This window comes from Ixodes scapularis, unplaced genomic scaffold (genome assembly GCF_016920785.2).
Source record: "Ixodes scapularis isolate PalLabHiFi unplaced genomic scaffold, ASM1692078v2 PGA_scaffold7__128_contigs__length_106722199, whole genome shotgun sequence".
NCBI lineage: Eukaryota > Metazoa > Arthropoda > Arachnida > Ixodida > Ixodidae > Ixodes > Ixodes scapularis.
This window is the reverse complement of record NW_024609882.1, coordinates 22,087,399-22,104,215: the sequence shown is the minus strand read 5'-3', so window position 1 is coordinate 22,104,215 and position 16,817 is coordinate 22,087,399. Positions and strand designations below refer to the sequence as shown.

The 16,817-nt window shown below is 44.7% G+C and overlaps 1 protein-coding gene across 1 annotated transcript in view; it reads right to left on the bottom strand.

Moving 5' to 3' along the window:
- Positions 1-16,711, bottom strand: part of LOC8052119 (hsp70-binding protein 1) — a 31,495-nt gene extending 14,784 nt beyond the window's left edge. The window contains exons 1-5 of the mRNA XM_029973602.4: positions 16,480-16,711; positions 15,312-15,513; positions 9,801-10,016; positions 5,397-5,552; positions 2,562-2,847 (exon numbers count right to left, since the gene is read on the bottom strand). Of these exons, the coding sequence (XP_029829462.2) occupies positions 2,562-2,847; positions 5,397-5,552; positions 9,801-10,016; positions 15,312-15,513; positions 16,480-16,596 (977 nt within the window). The 5' untranslated portion in view covers positions 16,597-16,711. The remainder of the gene's footprint in view (positions 1-2,561; positions 2,848-5,396; positions 5,553-9,800; positions 10,017-15,311; positions 15,514-16,479) is intronic.
- Between the last annotated feature and the right edge of the window lie 106 nt (positions 16,712-16,817).

Here is a 16,817-nt window from a genome sequence, read left to right as displayed (position 1 = left end):
AGGATCTTTAATCCAATAGTTTGAAGTAATAATGCTTTCTGTGTTCATGAATTTTGGCTTCGACAACAAACAATTTTAAATTCCGTTATCGGTCAAAAGTTGCTGCCATTTTTATTGTGTTAAGTGGGATGTAACCAGCAGACTCCTTTAAAAAGTTGCATGATTAAGATTACTGTACAAAATAGTGAAGTCAGCTAAAACGCGGCATCTTTGCAGCTTTTTCTGCAGCACAACATACAAAAGTTCAAACGCTCTATTACTGCACGTTTTGACAGGTGACCTGAGGAAACTTCATCGTTTTAGATTGAGGTTGTGCTTTTGTAGGCAGCAAGCATGTTAACATTGCCTTAAGGCAAAAGTTTGCAAAGCAGGGGGGGGGGGTGTTGCAAGAAGTTCAAGGGCTGCAACATCCTGAAGTACTAAGGTCGCAACAAACATTTAGACTATGGGAAATGGACAAAGAATGTTCACCACTCTGATGCTCCTCGATTAAAATGCATCTGATGTCTAGGTTCATACAAAAATGTACAATTTCCGAAAAATCAAGTAAAAAAGAAATTGTAAAATATTGTAACATTGGCACTTATCGACAATATCTTTTTCAGCATAGTTATTTTCCCAATAGTGTGATGTGTATGTGCAGCCAAAGTGTGGCAAAAGGCAACAAATGTTTGCTGGAGGCCAGGCATCAGAAACAAGAAAAAGACACTTGAGACTGCTTACAAATAGAAATGCGAAAACGTTATACTCCCGCGGGTGAAATAATTTTGAGTAATGTTTCTACGTGTATTAAAGTTTATTTCTGCCGGTATTGTATTCAGTCTACCACCGCAGATGTAGATGCTGCTGCCAATGTTGAGACCATAAATGTAGACGTAGTTCATCGCACGAAGCACGCAACGAGGGCAGATGAAGTCCGAAGCGCAACTGACGTGTCGGAGGCATCGCGCCACGTCTTCCTTTTGCACACGGCACTCCGGCAGTGGCATTCCCCCACTGCGCAGGCATGGCGCTTCCGCCGGCTCCACGGCTTCCCTGACAAAGCATCTGCGTTGCTGCGCTTTTCTTTGCGTTTTATTTCTGAGGCGCGTCCACTTTGACCTTTAGCGGCGCGTGCTTGATGGTAGAAGGGCCCGTCGTACGTGTTTTCTTGCTTTGTCCTCGTCTTTTGTGTGCTTTCAAATCGGGATGACATGTTTTTATAGTCATCTTTCGGGCACAACGCCGACTTTTACCGTAATGAGAAGTATAAGGCCTTCGCCTTTAAACGTTCTGCTGTTCTAATCTTTGGGGGATCAGAACCGCAGTTTGCAGGTGCTGCATTTGTTTTTTTAAAAAATTACTGCACCTAAGTTCTGCACCGCAGCGATTCGTTCCCAGTTGGATAGCCCAAGCGTGCGCCGAGAGTGCCAGGGTCAGGGAAGTCTAACCATAGATCGAATGGGAAGTTAATCATTCTGTTCCAGAGGGCAGAACGTTGCAAGCAAACATGGAAACTTCCAAAACAAAAAAAAGCGCTTGTTCCTATTACAGACAGCAACCACACGTGTACAGACGTCCAAGGAAGCGCTCAAGTGAAGACGGCTTCAACGACACAACTCTTCAATTTCAATAAAATGCACATTAGCATCATTTTAATGGAAAAAAGAGAATGTCTCGTTTCGTGTTGAGGAAAACATACAGCTTAATATGATGTTGAAAAAAAAAAACAAAGCAAACAAATCCTCTTTCCTTGCAGGCCTCTTAAGGCTGAACGTCACATTTGCATTTGAGTGTGATCTACTGCATTGCAACTGCTCATGGTCACTCGCCACGAGAGAACACTAAGGCGTCGTTTGTCGGGTAGTCCTAGAACAATTCCGATCTGCGTATATCTCGCTGCGCCGTGCGCTTAAAATAACTCTGACAATGTTATAAGCAACCATTACTTGCTGACGGTGCGGAGACTTGATTTCGCACACGCTGGGAAACCTTTGGTCTATTACTTCGTTTCACCCTAAGTCCAGACACAGCCGACGCTTGGAGCTGACAGGACCAATCACACGGCAACAAAAGGGCACCATCGTGGTGTTCGTCGGTGATTCATTGACACTGAACCAGAACAGACCCAGTGACTTGCGCTTTTGACGCTGCTCAATTGGTCCAATTAGCCCGTAGCGTCAACTGCGTCTGGACTCGAGCTGAAAGGAATTATAGATGTACGCAGATCGAATGGGTGATGCAAGTGTGTTCTCTTGTAATCGGTTAAGGCCCATACAGACAATTGCATTTGGGAGCGTTTGACTGCGACGCGACTGCGCGAGTAACCGGGACATCCGTGCCGAGCTGCTACTCCAAATAATTGCCGTGCTCCTTACGAGGCACGGACGACCCGTTCCTCTCGGCAGTTTTTCGACGCAACGCGCTCAAATGCAACCGTGCGTACGGGCCTTAACGAGCGATTGCAACGTGCTCGGTCGCACCTAAACATAAATGTCTGAACCGGCCCTTGGAACGCCTACTCCGATAATTTAGCACCCGTGGCACGGCTCGCCGAGCCTTTTGTTCCCGAAGCGTTTTACCTGTCCATCTCTGGGGCCTCGTGGGAACGGTCATTGAAACAAGTCGCGAGGATCAGCGCGCAGTGGTCCCTCTCTTCGCGACACTCTTCCCTGCCGCTCGCCGAGCCGACGCACTCTCGGAGGGTGGCCTCGAGCTGCAGCTCTGGACGACGGCACTCATCCCGCGCGCTCGCGCACTCCGTGACGAGGGTGGCCAGCGTTCCCAGCAGGTGCTCCCTGTGGGGGCCCTGCTCGTGACGGAGCAGAGCAGCCAGCTGCTCCACGAACCCCATCTGGAGCAAGGTTTCTGCGAGGGAAGATGAGAAGGGTACACTCGTCATCTGCAATGTGTCGGAGATTATAAGACCGTGAGGTCTGGTAAACTTGTGGCGTCGCGGCAAGCGTGCCACAAGATGCGGCGTGCTCTCCTGCTGCGGGGTTCGAAGATCGGCAGGAGAAACGCCGGCAGACTGGGCCAGTGATCGGACATACTCAAAAGCATCGCTAAGTACATCTTCTTTTGTAAATATGCCAATGCGGTATGTTATGGATATGTCGACGTCTCCATCCCCCATAAACTCTCCTTCTCTTTCTATACAATATAGTGGTAAAACGGTTTGCAATCTTAGGAACTTTGTTAACACACGGTGGGAAGGAAAATTGGATAGTTTGGCTCGAAAAGTATATTATGCGTGGCTCAAGTAAATAGTTTAAATTCAGTCTGAGCTAGAAAAAATGAAATGCTCGGGGAAGCCCTAGGGATTACACCAACAGACTCTTCGGTCCCTTGGAACCCAGTTTCAGAACACACCGTGGAGAGTTGGGTCAACTTAGGCCCACATTAAGTTGACTTCCAAACTTTCAAATGCAGCAGCCCCTTTCTTGAGATCCGAGCAACGAGAGCTCTAGATGGATCTCTAGGTGGTCGGAGGCATGCAATAGCAGATGCCCAAAGCAACTTGATTTTTCCAATAACGGAGCACTTGGGGAAAAAAATGTGTATATCTCTCAAGCAGTTGCTCTGCAGAAACTGACATGCAGCCATCGTTCGAACATGCCACAGTATTTCCTCCGGCGCAGTTGCGAAAACGACTCCTCCGGTCCTGAACCGCGTTCCCTCCAAAAGTCCAGGAGCCCCTCGATGTAACCGCGGAACGGTCCTCGAATGCGTCTTCGACCGGTGCGTTTGGCGTCACCATGCTGCCCGTGCATCTAAGGTGGTGCCCGGGTGGCAACAAACTTTATATCACAGGAACGGCTTATCTTTTTAAACTTAGGCAAGGTGGCACTAGCTACCGCCCATTACAAAAAGTATAACCGTTAACATCCATCCATCCAACGATGTGTCATGCTGTCGGGTGACGCGAAGCTGGCAGCTGGCCGTAGCAGTTCCGGCAAAAAAAGACCGGCAAATGTGAGTGTCGCCGTCATTGGGAGTATTCCAACTTCCGGCCGACGAGCCTTCCGCGGACTGTCATTCCGGAGAGCGACCTGTAGTAGAACGGGCGTCTGCTGCATCCGCCTTCCCTGGTGCGACACCGCCAAGATCATGGCAGGCAACGGCATGACACGAGCGCGACGTCGAGGACCCCGAATGAGGACGCAGCAAACACACCGGTCGAAGACACGTTCCAAACACCGTACCCGCCGGGCACTATGATGTTGGAAGCAAACCTAGCGCAATTAAGATCTGCTCCATGTGCTTAAAGTATCGGCACTTCATTCCTCGATTTTCCTCCGTGCGCCGGCGGTGCAGTCGTTAGCGTCCATCCATCCATCCAACGGCTGAAGTGTCGTCACCTTGAACCCAGAGTTAATATAAAATGTTACAGGAGTACACTTACGACTGCTTACGTGTAGGAAGACGAAAGCATTATAGTCCCATGAGAGAAATGTTTTCGAGTAATGTTTCTACACGTATTAAAGTTCAGGATGATGTACAGGATGACATCGAGAATGACGTCCTAGAGATCGATGCCAAGTACGGCATCTAGAACGACCTCTAGGATGACGTTAAGGATGGTGTCTAGGACGACGCCGAGGACGACCTCTCGGAAGACCTGTTGGACGACATCTAGGAAGACCTTAAGAACGACGCCTAGGACGACGTCCTAGAGATCGATGCCAAGTACGGCATCTAGAACGACCTCTAGGACGACGTTAAGGATGGTGTCTAGGACGACGCCGAGGACGAGCTCTCGGAAGACCTCTTGGATGACATCTAGGAAGCCCTTAAGAACGACGCCTAGGACGACTTCTAAGATGACGTATAGGACGACGTTTGGGACGACCTCAAGGATGACGCAAAGGACGGCGTCGTCCTTGAGCATACGACTCAGCGGCACATGCTTGATTACCACACCACCTTTTTGTGCAATGGGACAAATAAGGCTCTTGCCTTTATAATCTAGAGGGAAAGCTCCCACGCATTTGGGCTGCTTCGGAACCGTTGGCGGTCCCGGTTGGTGGTCCCGATGGACCCGTATCGCCGGCGACGCCTTAATATACACAAAGAAGCAGCAAGACACAGCCCGTAAGATCTGTACCTCATTCTTTTCTAGCTTACTTTGCAGGGAAGACACCGGAATTGCGCGTTGTATGAAACTGAATAAAGTCGACGAGCGCTTGAGCAACTCGACCCGTTGCAGCAAAATGAATGCGCCTAACCTTTTGTTTGCTTTCTTTCCCCGCTGCTCTGTCGTTCTCCCGGCGCCCAGGATTCGCCACACTATGCTCCCATCTTTATCCCCTTGCCTGAAGCGTAGCCTATTTAGTGACTATAGCGCAAGCTTTCAGGCCACGAGCAGCCGACTAACTAGCCGGCTATATGCCTCCGTCTATGCGTGGAACAGTCACCTCTGCTTTCCGTCTGCTGTGAGCACAGGGACGACAGCAGGAAGCAGGCCTTGGCCTTGAGGCGAAGCACGTTGCTCTGCAGGGTCCGCATCAGCACTGCCAGGCCGTTCTGCTTCTCGAACTCCAAGTATCCCGGTAAGTTGTGCCGCACCATGCCTGGACGAGAAAAGACAATTCTTCACAGTCGGGCCATCCAGAATTTGGGGATTGGTAACCAAGTGTGCCAGTGCACCACGGCTTAGAGCCAAAGCTTGCGCTGCAGGACCCAAGGTTCTGGGCAATCCCCTACCTCTCTGCCCGTTTCGATCTGTATATGCACCGTATTGGCGTGCGGTCGTGTATTGCTACTGCGTGGTGCACATTAAAGACCCTAGGCTAGCAGTGGTACCACGCTTGCTAAATTTCTCGTCTAGAGCAGACACCAGCCGACCATTAACTGGCTGGCTGACTAAATTCCCGCTGTCTAAACACACACACTACACAATTACCTTAGTTATTTAGAAATCATAACACACTATCTCGCAAGTTATCTTTAGAGCTGGCAGAGGTACGGCTCTCTGTGCTCTCTGTGCACGAGCAAACGCGCATAGAAAGCACTTTCAAAAACCACGTGCTGGTGCCCCTTGCCCCTGCCAGTGCTGAAGATAACTTGTGAGACAGAGGAAACTCAAGCTGTGAACTTACATTTTTTTAAGCTACCAATATTTTTTTAAACCAGTATGTAATATATTTTGGCCTTGAAAGTTTGAAAACCTGTGAGTGCAGCACCTACTGAATCCTGTAATTTCTTGTTTGTGCGATGAATTTCTCAATACTGGACGGACAGAAGATAGATTATTTCCTTAGCATCAAATGACCTACCTTCCAAACACGAGCACATGACATTACATATGCAACACAAGTGCAGATAACCTAAACAATGTGAACATCTCGCCACAATATCACCTCATACCTCGCTGCAACATCCTCCACCACCGTACTTCACTGAGAACGACAGCAATGGCTTCCCCACACAGCATGCATGATGGCTTCCCCACACAGCATGCATGATTAAAAAAAGTTAACCAAAGATTAAGGTACCTTCTCCCGGTAAAACTCTTAGGATAATTCTAGACAATCCAATGCTGTCTCCTTTAGGGCAGCAACAGAATCAAGCCTCCTAATCAGATGAAGTCTGTTTATTTTGTGACAGTGTTGGGAAGTACTTAAAGGGAAGGCTACGGAGCTTCTTGAGAAAAATGAGTTAGAAGTGAATTCTAGTGTATTTTTACCCCGTGAATCCGAATACCCAAACCATTTGCTGCGCAAGTATAGTTAAAGGCGAGAAAAACGCAAAAGACAGTCGCTGTACGTGACGTCATCGACGGATCGTTTGGCTGCCCAAGGCTAGGGAGGCGGGGCTTCAGCCCTATTTTGAAATAGCTCGTATGGCTCTCCGGTGCGTCGCATTGAAATATAATTGTGATATCTGTTATTCTGAATGCCAAATGAACGCAATTCAAGCGTTTTTCCTCAAATGTAGAAGTGCCCCATCTTCCCTTTAAGTACATTGGTCTTAAAGTACCACTTCAAGCACTAGGTTAAGAAAACTTGTACTTTAGTCAAGGTAAATTCTCTGAGTATGTACTTGTACAACACTTAAAGTATTCTTTCCAGTGTTTTGCGAGGAAAATACAGTTCCAGACTTCAAAGTTCATTCCCCAAATTTGGTCTTGTTAGTTTTGTATTACAAAATGACTCTTTATCGACAGATAAGTCATTTATGAGTTGAGTGCATTAAATAGTTTGCCAGTGAGTGTAAAACTACTACTCTGTGGCCACTTGACTTTATCCAATATACATTGTCATTTCCCGAAAATAACTGATGCATCCCCGATTACCCCTAAGACAATGCATACCAGTTTAAAAAAACAAACAAAAAAACATGCATACCAGTTTAAAAAAACAAACAAAAAAACGTTCAGCCTTTCCACTTATGTGTAGAAGGAAGACCAGCGGAGCTGTACTCGATACACTCTGTGCTTCTTCTTCGTCATCGTCAGTTTTTCGCACTCTTTCCTACGATGAATTCTCACCAACGCGCCCAACTATCCATTCTTCTATTATAGCTGGAAAGGTTGCCGCCATCTACGAGCGACGGCGGAAACCATACTGGTTGTGTGCTTGCCGCCGTCGCTTATTCGCGACTCCAACTAACTATAAGTGGCGCCACTCATTTTCCAAAATGGCGGGTTTAGTGAGGGTCGGAGATGCGCGCCGCTGTTCAGCCTGTCTGGTGTGCTGGCTTCACTGAGCGACACAAATTATTTCTGGTAATACGAGGAAGCTAGGGTGTTATGCACGCAGGTCACCTCTTTACCCTGAAAACAAGAACGGTGTTTAGTGTTAATATTTACGCAAGGATATGCGTTTTAATTCTGGAGCGAAACCGAAACTAATCTCTATTTTGGATTTAATTTCTCGATATAGGTCTTAGTTTCGGATTCTTTCGTAACTCAAGATGTGTCTCACATCGTAATTATTTAGTTAAAGAGGTAGTTCGCAGAAACTTTATATTGTGATATATATGTTCGATCCAGGCTGATATTTGTAGTAGTGGTTGTCGAAAAAATCATTGCTGATATTTGTGCGTTCTCGCTACCTTTTCTCGCTCAGATAATTGTCATGGGAAATAATGAACTGCGGGCCTTTTAATGGGTTTTGGGGTATTTAGATGATTAATTTGTTTAGCATTATTTCCAGCACAAAAATAAGAGAATAATTCCAATTTTTACAATATGACCACAAAACGTATAAATTAATAAACATTGTTCTCACTGAAACAACCCAAAGGCGGAATCCGAGTCAGACAGCTGAAGTGTGTGTGTGTGTTTTATAGCAACGCGTGACGCATATTACATCCAGTGTTTGACTGTTCGTCTACCTTGACAATGACGTCAGAGTTTTTATATGATAAAAATAAAATAGAATTATGCCTTTCTGGGAAGACTATTATGGCTAAATGGCATATTTTAGTGATCTTGGCATTAATTGGGGGCATACATTGCCGCGACTTGAATTAATAATAATAATATTAAAATTACGATATCTTAATACATAACTTTTCAAGCTCCAATACAATTTGTTGCTTATGATCTAATTTCAAACGCGCGAACAAATATGACAACGGAAAGAGTTCTAATTATCATCACTGGTGCCAATTGCAGCATTTTTAATTACCAAGTAATAAAATAAAAATAGTCTAAAATCAATTAAAACATTCTAGCTAATGTGAGAAATCCATGTAAAATTATGTTAATTGTGAGTAAAATATATTTTGATATCAAAGTCGAGACTTTTGACAATCGGCAAAACGTCCAATATCGCCGCCAACATCCTTCCAAACCAAGTACCCAAAAGTAAAAAAAATCTAATTAGATTACCACTTTTTTTATAACATTAAGTTACTTTCATTTTTACGCTCCGTCGTTTTGCCAATCTCAGCCTTTCCATTTCGAAGGAAAGCCTACTTGCTTGCACATCTGCTCACTGCCGCACGTTTCATTGGCGTTGGAAGTCGATGAAACAGTTGTAAGCTTTAATATTGCGTATACGAGCGAACGCAAGCGCTGTGTTTGCGTTAGCTCTGCGTGTTCCACACTGCGTGTTCCACACTGTGTGTGCGCGGAGCCCAAAATTACGGTCTTGGATGGCGCACGGCGATGAGGCACACGCACAACGTAGGGCTTGCAACTCTAACGCAAATGCACACCGCTTGCGTTTGCTTCTATGCACAATACTAAAACTCTCCAGTAAGGTACAATCCCATACCAGCTGCAGCACTACGTTGGGACAGTGAAGAGTGTTGTTTGGGTTCGGAAATGACATTTCGCGAGCCATGATCGCGCGCAGTTCCGCCGTGCCCGCTGAGCAGGAGAATCGGGGGACCCTCACTAGACCGCTTCCTGTTTCAACCGCGGGAGGGCGAGCGTCGAGCTGGAGAGGCGAATAGATGGCGGTAGCTGTCCGGGCAGGTTTGTGTCGACATACACGGACACGGTCCTGGGGAACCTAGCCCTCAACAGCTCCGCTGTAAAAAACACTGTATAGGTGAATGAAAAGGCATCATGAAAGATTGTGTTAAAAACTACTTTGCTTTGAAAGTGCATTGTACTCATAGTACTTTACTTCAAATACAATGTGCCCGGCATACTTACTACTTTACTTGAAGTACATAACCTCTCACTTACTTTGTACTTTACTTCAATAACTTTTTAGATGTACTTTGCCCAACACTGCTTCTAGCCAGTATTTGTGCCTTTGTACACTATACCAGGGCCTCAGGTAAGACATTCGAAGCTGCAAGAGTTTGTTCCAAACACTTGAGCCAATCCACGTACGGCGCAAAAACTTGAGAGAGCTTACAGGATACCGCATAGAGGGCCTTGATGCGGACATTCTCGTCCTCGGCAGTGTCAATCAGCTTGAGAAGTGTCTTGAGGTGCCCGGCTGCCTCCCGCTGACAGTAGGGGTTGTTCTGGACGAGCTCTGCGATCAGAGCCGACGTTCTGGAGCACACCACCGCATCGGGGAAGTGGAGCAGCGGGTCCAGCACTTCGAATCCACCAATCTTGTGGAAATCTACAACACATGGAAAAATAAAAAATTGCAAAAATATATATATAAAAAAAAAAGACATCACAATTTAGTTCGGTTAGTACATTAGTATTGTGTGAACTGCAATATTCATAGGTTTCTGATCGCGGCAGGTTAGCCGCATTGAGTGCACTTCTTACCGAGCACCGGTGCACTGCGGAAAAGCAACACCCGCGGAGCTCTCTTCCGCGTGTGGTGCTTCTCCGCAGTGCATCGATGCTCAGTAAGAAGCGCACTCAACGGAGCTAAAGCGCCACAATCAACACTTTGAGAGGTACAAAATTACTGCAGCCACATGCTTCGGAGGAAAGCACACTTTTAAAACAGGATAATGCATGTGCACGCCTGGTGTACTTAAAAAAAAAAAAAGAAGAAAACTTTGTGGATGTTGATATCTAAATTGCAATAAAATATTCAAAATTAAACTGGCTATATGCGTAAGTATATGCTGGGCAAAAATGCCCTGACAACCTGCATTAATCACTCCTAACTGAAGAAAAAAAAATATTTACATGAAGCCAGAATATCTATATATCCCCTCAATTAGGCATAGATGGGCAACTCTTTAGGTTTAATTGTATGTCAAATATGTCATTTACTTGTCATCCCAATGTAGGCACAGGACTTTTTGAGACTGCAGTCGATAAATATACCGTAAAATCCCGAGAGATGCCCCACCCCCGAAAAATAGCCCACCCCTATTTTTGGCTTGATTTGCTATATTTTTTTTAAACACCGAAAGATAGCCCACTCCTAATGTAACAGTAGTGTTGGGTTCAATGAAGACCTCGGCATAAATGCGGCTAGTTCGCTATGGTGGGATATAAGCAAACATTGCTAACTGGGAAGTACACTCATCTTTGCTTCGTTGCCCCTCGCCATCATAACAAGCTTGGAAGAGACACAACCCAAAAGTAGCAATTTTTTAAAACTTTTCTTGATTGTACACCGTAAGTTAGCCCACTCCATATTTTCAGCTGATTTACCTTGATGTTAGATGGGCTATCTCTCAGGATTTTATGGTAGTTAAATTATAACTGACTTAGTTTCAAAACGGACAAATGGGAGCTTGCAAATAACCTTCACGAGTACAGCTGGTTTTTGTTTTAATTAAGCATGGTGTAGTAGCGAAAGGCTTAGAGAAACTATTCAATATTCAATTAAAAAATACTTGGCCGAAACCGCTTTACGCATTGAATTAATTTCAAACTCAAAATCCACTATTCGCACATGCCTAGTTAATTAGTATGCATGATTACCGGTTGCAAGCTCCAAACTGCCTTTCATTGCCGAATATTTGGCATACTGTAAAACACCAAGCACGCGCCCATGTCACAGTGAGTTCCCACTCTGCTACTTTTAAAACGATTGAAAACTAGGCAAAGGACATATCGACCGCCCAACCAAAACTTCTGAGCCCACCTCACTAAATGAGATGCTCCTCCTCATCAGCCTCTTCTCCTGAGCACTCTAGCGCAAAGAGAAAAGCCTACCCGTCATGTGCCCGTTGTACACATCGCGACACTGTTAGCGCGAACACGACATCGGTGCATTCTCTAGCGAGCACAAAATTTTATCGCTTACACTATAAAACTAAATGAGCTCTTTCCCTAGCAATAATAACTGGAGCGACACCCCTTGGTTTCAAAGAGAAATACTGAAAAAAGTGGCGATCGCTTGTTCGCGCTAACAGTGTCGCGCTCTGTACATCTTTGCTTTTGGGCTCAGATGTCAAAACAGGCTCGGATGTAGGACAAGATGTTCCCAGACAAAATGGTCTTAGACAAAACAGTTCCAAGTGATTTGTTGACATTTTGGGTGCTCTGTGAAATTTGGGTGGCCTGCTACATTAAAGCTTTATTTAGCACATGTGTAATGTGTATTTTAATCTTTTTGTGATATATCTTAAAAAAAAACTGAAGCCCCAAAGTTAATTTAAAGTCTATTATTGCTCATTTGGCACTGAAGATCCTATTTGCATAAGCCAGAGCACGGTACAAAGCTGGGGCTTGGAAGTCACTAAACAAATACACACGTACACACTGCACAAGGTCACAATGTGCTCTGCACTTGATTGGACTAGTGGGTAATAACACGCACAAAAAGGTCAACGAACGTAACTAGTACGTTTTGTTTTTAGCACTGCTCGATTGGCCCTATCAGCTCGTATCATTGGCTGCACTGTGACTTTAGTAAAACGTAGTATAGGTGCAAATGTGCTACAAGAAAACACATGCACATGATGAATTGGGCATTATCATGCACATACTATGTATTTGTAATGGCGTGCGTGCAGTCCTGTATCGCTACTGCGTGGTGCACTTTATAGACCCCAGGCTAGCAGTGGTACTGGAAAAATTTCTCAGCGTAAACCAGGGTCGCCACTCCTCAAAGGCAGACCGATCCTTACTAGGGATGCCGCAAACTTTTTTCTAACCGAAGTTTCGATGATCGAATTGAGCGGTTCGAAAGATTTCGATTTTTCGAATTGTCTATATCGTAAAATTCAAGGGAAGTTGAATTTTCGAACTTGTTAAGCTAAGAAGTTCGACGCTTTTCGAACCGTCCAACTTATCACGCTAAAAAATTCTATCCTTTTCGAACTTATTGCGCTGCAAAGTTCGATACTTGTCGAACTTCCGAACTTTACTGACCAAAACATTCGATGATTTTTGAACTTATTTATCAAGAGAATTCGAAAAGTTTCGAACTTTCGAATCCTGAAAAGTCAGAAGTTTGACGAACTTCAAACTTTTAGGGTAAAAGTTCGACGTTCGTCGAACTGCGAAAGATCGGCGGACGGTTTCATTTGAATTGAAGTAGTGAGGTACACTTGTGATTTTTTTTTCTCAAACTTTTACACGTGGTGCTGCGTTCCTTACGAAAGACAATGCCGTTTATTTCAATGTTCTGGCATGTTTAGTTTTAAAGAAATAAATTCTCGAAGGGGCGAGGAAGGACGACGGGTTTTTGACGATTATCGTTTGTGCCAGATTTGAAGGGCGCTGTAGCCGAAGCTATTTATGGTAGAGATGTTAAACTTTTTTAAGAATGATCAATGTATAGCCTAGGTAAGTGTCGTCTTAAGATGTGATTATTCAAGGTGAGTTTCAAAGAAATGGCCAAACATGTATCTACAGGGTGTCACAAAGAAAATTTACACGGACTTTTTAACCGCAAAAATGAACTAGGCGTCGCCGAACGCGTATTCTCCGCCTAGAGGTAGAGGTCACAACCAGATGCCAAAGTTTCAGCCCGATTTGATAACTTAATCAAAAGTTATAAGTAATTTTCTGAAATTTTCAATGGGAAATGGGGTCACTCTGCACTGGCAAATATTCCAGCACATCCGGGACACTCGTCGTCTGATTAATTGCCTGACCACCTTTGCAGAGCCTAGATATCACACCCTAACTTTTCTAAACTAGATTTCGTAAAAACCAGTGAGTCGTGAAAACATTATTTGAAACTGAAACTGTGGAGGAACTTGAAAACCGGACTTCGAATTTTGAAAACTTGGACTTGAAAGAAATTCAAAATCTTCGAAGCTGTTCTTTTTTTCGAATTTAGCAAAAAAGAGAATCGAAACCTTCAAACTTTTCGCAAAAAGAAATTCGAAATCTTTGAATTGTTCGAACTTCATGTCTACAAAAATTCGAAGCGTTCGAAGTTTTCGAATTTTATTTCCAAAGAATTTCTAAATCTTTGAATTTATTGAACCTCAAGTAAAAAAAATATTTGAAATATTCTAATCCGAAATTGTAGAAACCGTGAAAGCGTCAAACTTTTCGAATTCGAAACTCTACTGTGATCGAAAGTTGCGAATTTTTCGAAATCGAACCTCGGTCGGTACGAAAATATCGAATTTGAGTTCGCTTCGCAAATATCGAAACCTTTCGAAATCGAACCTAGGGTGATTTGCGACATCCCTAATCCTTACACTGTAAAAACACTGACATCAATATTTTTTTTTTTATGTGAAAGCATTAATTGTCATAGAGCGAAGCCAGCACTGTTGGTAGCAGCAAAAACGGCACCTGAATTCCCATTGGCCAAAAGAACAGCAACACAGATGCTTCATCACAGAAGCCCGCGGGTCGTTCAAGGTCAAAGAAAAGGTGCCTTAGAAATAAAACACAAAGAAAAGCATAGCAATGCAGATGCATCGTCAAGGAAGCCATGGAACCGGCGGAGTGCCACGCCTGCGCAGTAGAGGAGCGTGATTTCACCGCCGAAGAACGTGTGAAAAAGGAAGACGTGGCGTGCTGCTTGTAAGAATGCGCTGTATGTAGGAATGCATTTGCATTCCCACAAGTATGCAGTCTAAGTGTCTTTGTTTCATTTTGTCTTTTTTCTGATGGCATGTTATGGAACGTTTTTCGCCTCGTACTGAATATGCCAAATATTATAGACACATTATTTGATATGTGTACTTGTAGTATTATTTCTATAGCATACTTTTCCTTCTCCTTGGCTGAGCTACTAACATGCAGTGTCTTGAATTGAATATGTAAACTTGAAAAAAGTTAGCATTTCATAACTTATGGCGAATTCCACTGGTCGTTTTGGATCACTAGCTTAAATCCGCTACGGAGCATGAAATCTATGCGGAGCCACCACACCTCCGACTCCACCAGCGGAAGATGACAAGCCTCCGGGAGTGGCCGACTGTCTACAATGGGGAATGCCCAGCACAATGGGCATTCCCCATTGTACTGGGCTCTCGGCTATTCCGGAAAGTGCCTGCATGCTCCGAGCCGCTGTCGGCCCCGTGCCATTTCCGCCGCGCTCGGCGAGGCAGGAAGTTATGTGCCCCCAGAGATTGGGTTCTGCTCGGCTCTGGGAAATTTGGCTGATCGAGATCTGGGTGCTTTGAACCGAGATCCGGAGTCGGCGCTGCTCCAAAACGACACGCAAAAGACATTCGCGTTGACCCCAAATGACCAGTGGCGGATGTGTTCTGGTGCACTGAATTCCACGTTTTGGTGCAATGCTCGTTGACAGGGTCATTTGGTCCACCGTGTTAGTGGACTGTACAGCTAATATCTTAGACCATTATTTTACGATATTTGTTTCAAGAAGTAAACACAAAAAGCATGGTCAAAGTTCAACTAAAATAGTAAGGTGGGCTGGTTAGTTAAGCATATCAAACATAAACAGTGCTAGTCTCGTGTTTGTGCTCTTGTCTATCCTTTACACTATTTATGTTTAATATCAAAGTTTGTCTTTGAAGATTTCCACATACACCATCCTTCGTTCTCACTGAATAAGACAACGTACCGTTTGCACAGTCGATGGAGCACACATATTCCACAATGTTTTCGAGCGCCGACTGAAGTGTGCTGCAGGCCTCCTCACTCGGCGGTGACGCAGACTCGTTCACTTGGTCCAACGTGTCACGAATCATCTTGAGGTTTTTCTGCATCTCCTCCACCGGCGAGATGGTCATTTCCAAAAGAGCATCGTCTAGCCATTTCCTTCTCTGAAATATAAAAACAAACACAAGTGCCCAATTACGCAAAGCGAAGAGTGGAAAGTTACGGTTCGGGCAAGCTGCAGATATCATTCCAATAGACCACAGCCAGGTGTACTCAGCAACGCATGACGGCATATGCAAAAGAAGCTGTCAAGCTGACAAGCCCACATGCCCTTTCTAAGCAACTGTATATATGGTTAGAAATGTATGTTTTAGGGTGTTTGCCATTCTGCCATTTTGCAGTACTTCTCGAGCTTTGAGAATATAAACACCATACCTTTTTTTAAAGGGGTCTCTAATGTATTTAACAACAAAAAGTGTATTTTTCCAAACAACAAGTGATTTTCTTTTTTTTTTTTTTTTTTGAAGCATGTATTAACAAGAAGTTGACACCTGTTTTATAAACGTGAAGATTTTATTCTGAGCACCTCTAGCAAACGTGAGATGTCGCACACTAATCAACGGTCTTCAGTCGGAGGTCCCTTCAAATCTTTGACTACACCCTTTTAATAATAGTAATAATAATAAATTTATCTGCACCTCCAAGGGCGCCGGTGGTGGTGTGCGAGGCTGAACAGATAGGTGAGAACCCTAACGCGGAGCGCCTGTCAGCCCACCACCACCTGCGGGAACAAAACAATAACTTATAACAGACTGAATAATAACTAAACCTTTGGACCTCTTTGGTCACCTGACCCCGCGTGGGCATCGACGGGAGCGTGAGCACGTGGCGCGGGATACATGTATGACTGATCCAACAAGCACATAGTTTCCACCTCGCTGTCAGCTTAGGGGTGAATGGAGGAATTGGCTGCTCCATTGCGCGAACGAGTTTTGCGGCTCTTTGTGCTCATGACACCAGCGCTGAGTTCGATTATTGCCATGCTTATTGATATGTGTAAAATATTTTTGTGCTATTCGCGTCAAAGACGCCGATCAAACGATGAAGAAAATAGAAATCGTTCTCCAAACCTCGGGGTCCATTTCTCCGGTCGGCGCGCTTGGTGCATCTTCGGTTGCCGTGTTCCGAACGCAGAAATTGAGCAGGGCCGGAAGGTTGCCCAGATTTCTCGGAGCCTCACCACTCATCCTGGAAATTGGCAGGTTTCTATGAGAAAAATTCGAAAATTTTCCTTACACAATAACGGTAGAAGAACGAAGACTCCTCGTGAGAAACACAAGCTCGTAGTTGTTTCTCTCGTCGATTTGGATTGTGTTGGATTGGATGGATTTGAAACACACTGACGGTGCTGCCTTCTCCAACAACAAACTCGATGAACGAAAAACACATATCAACAGGCAGTAACTTC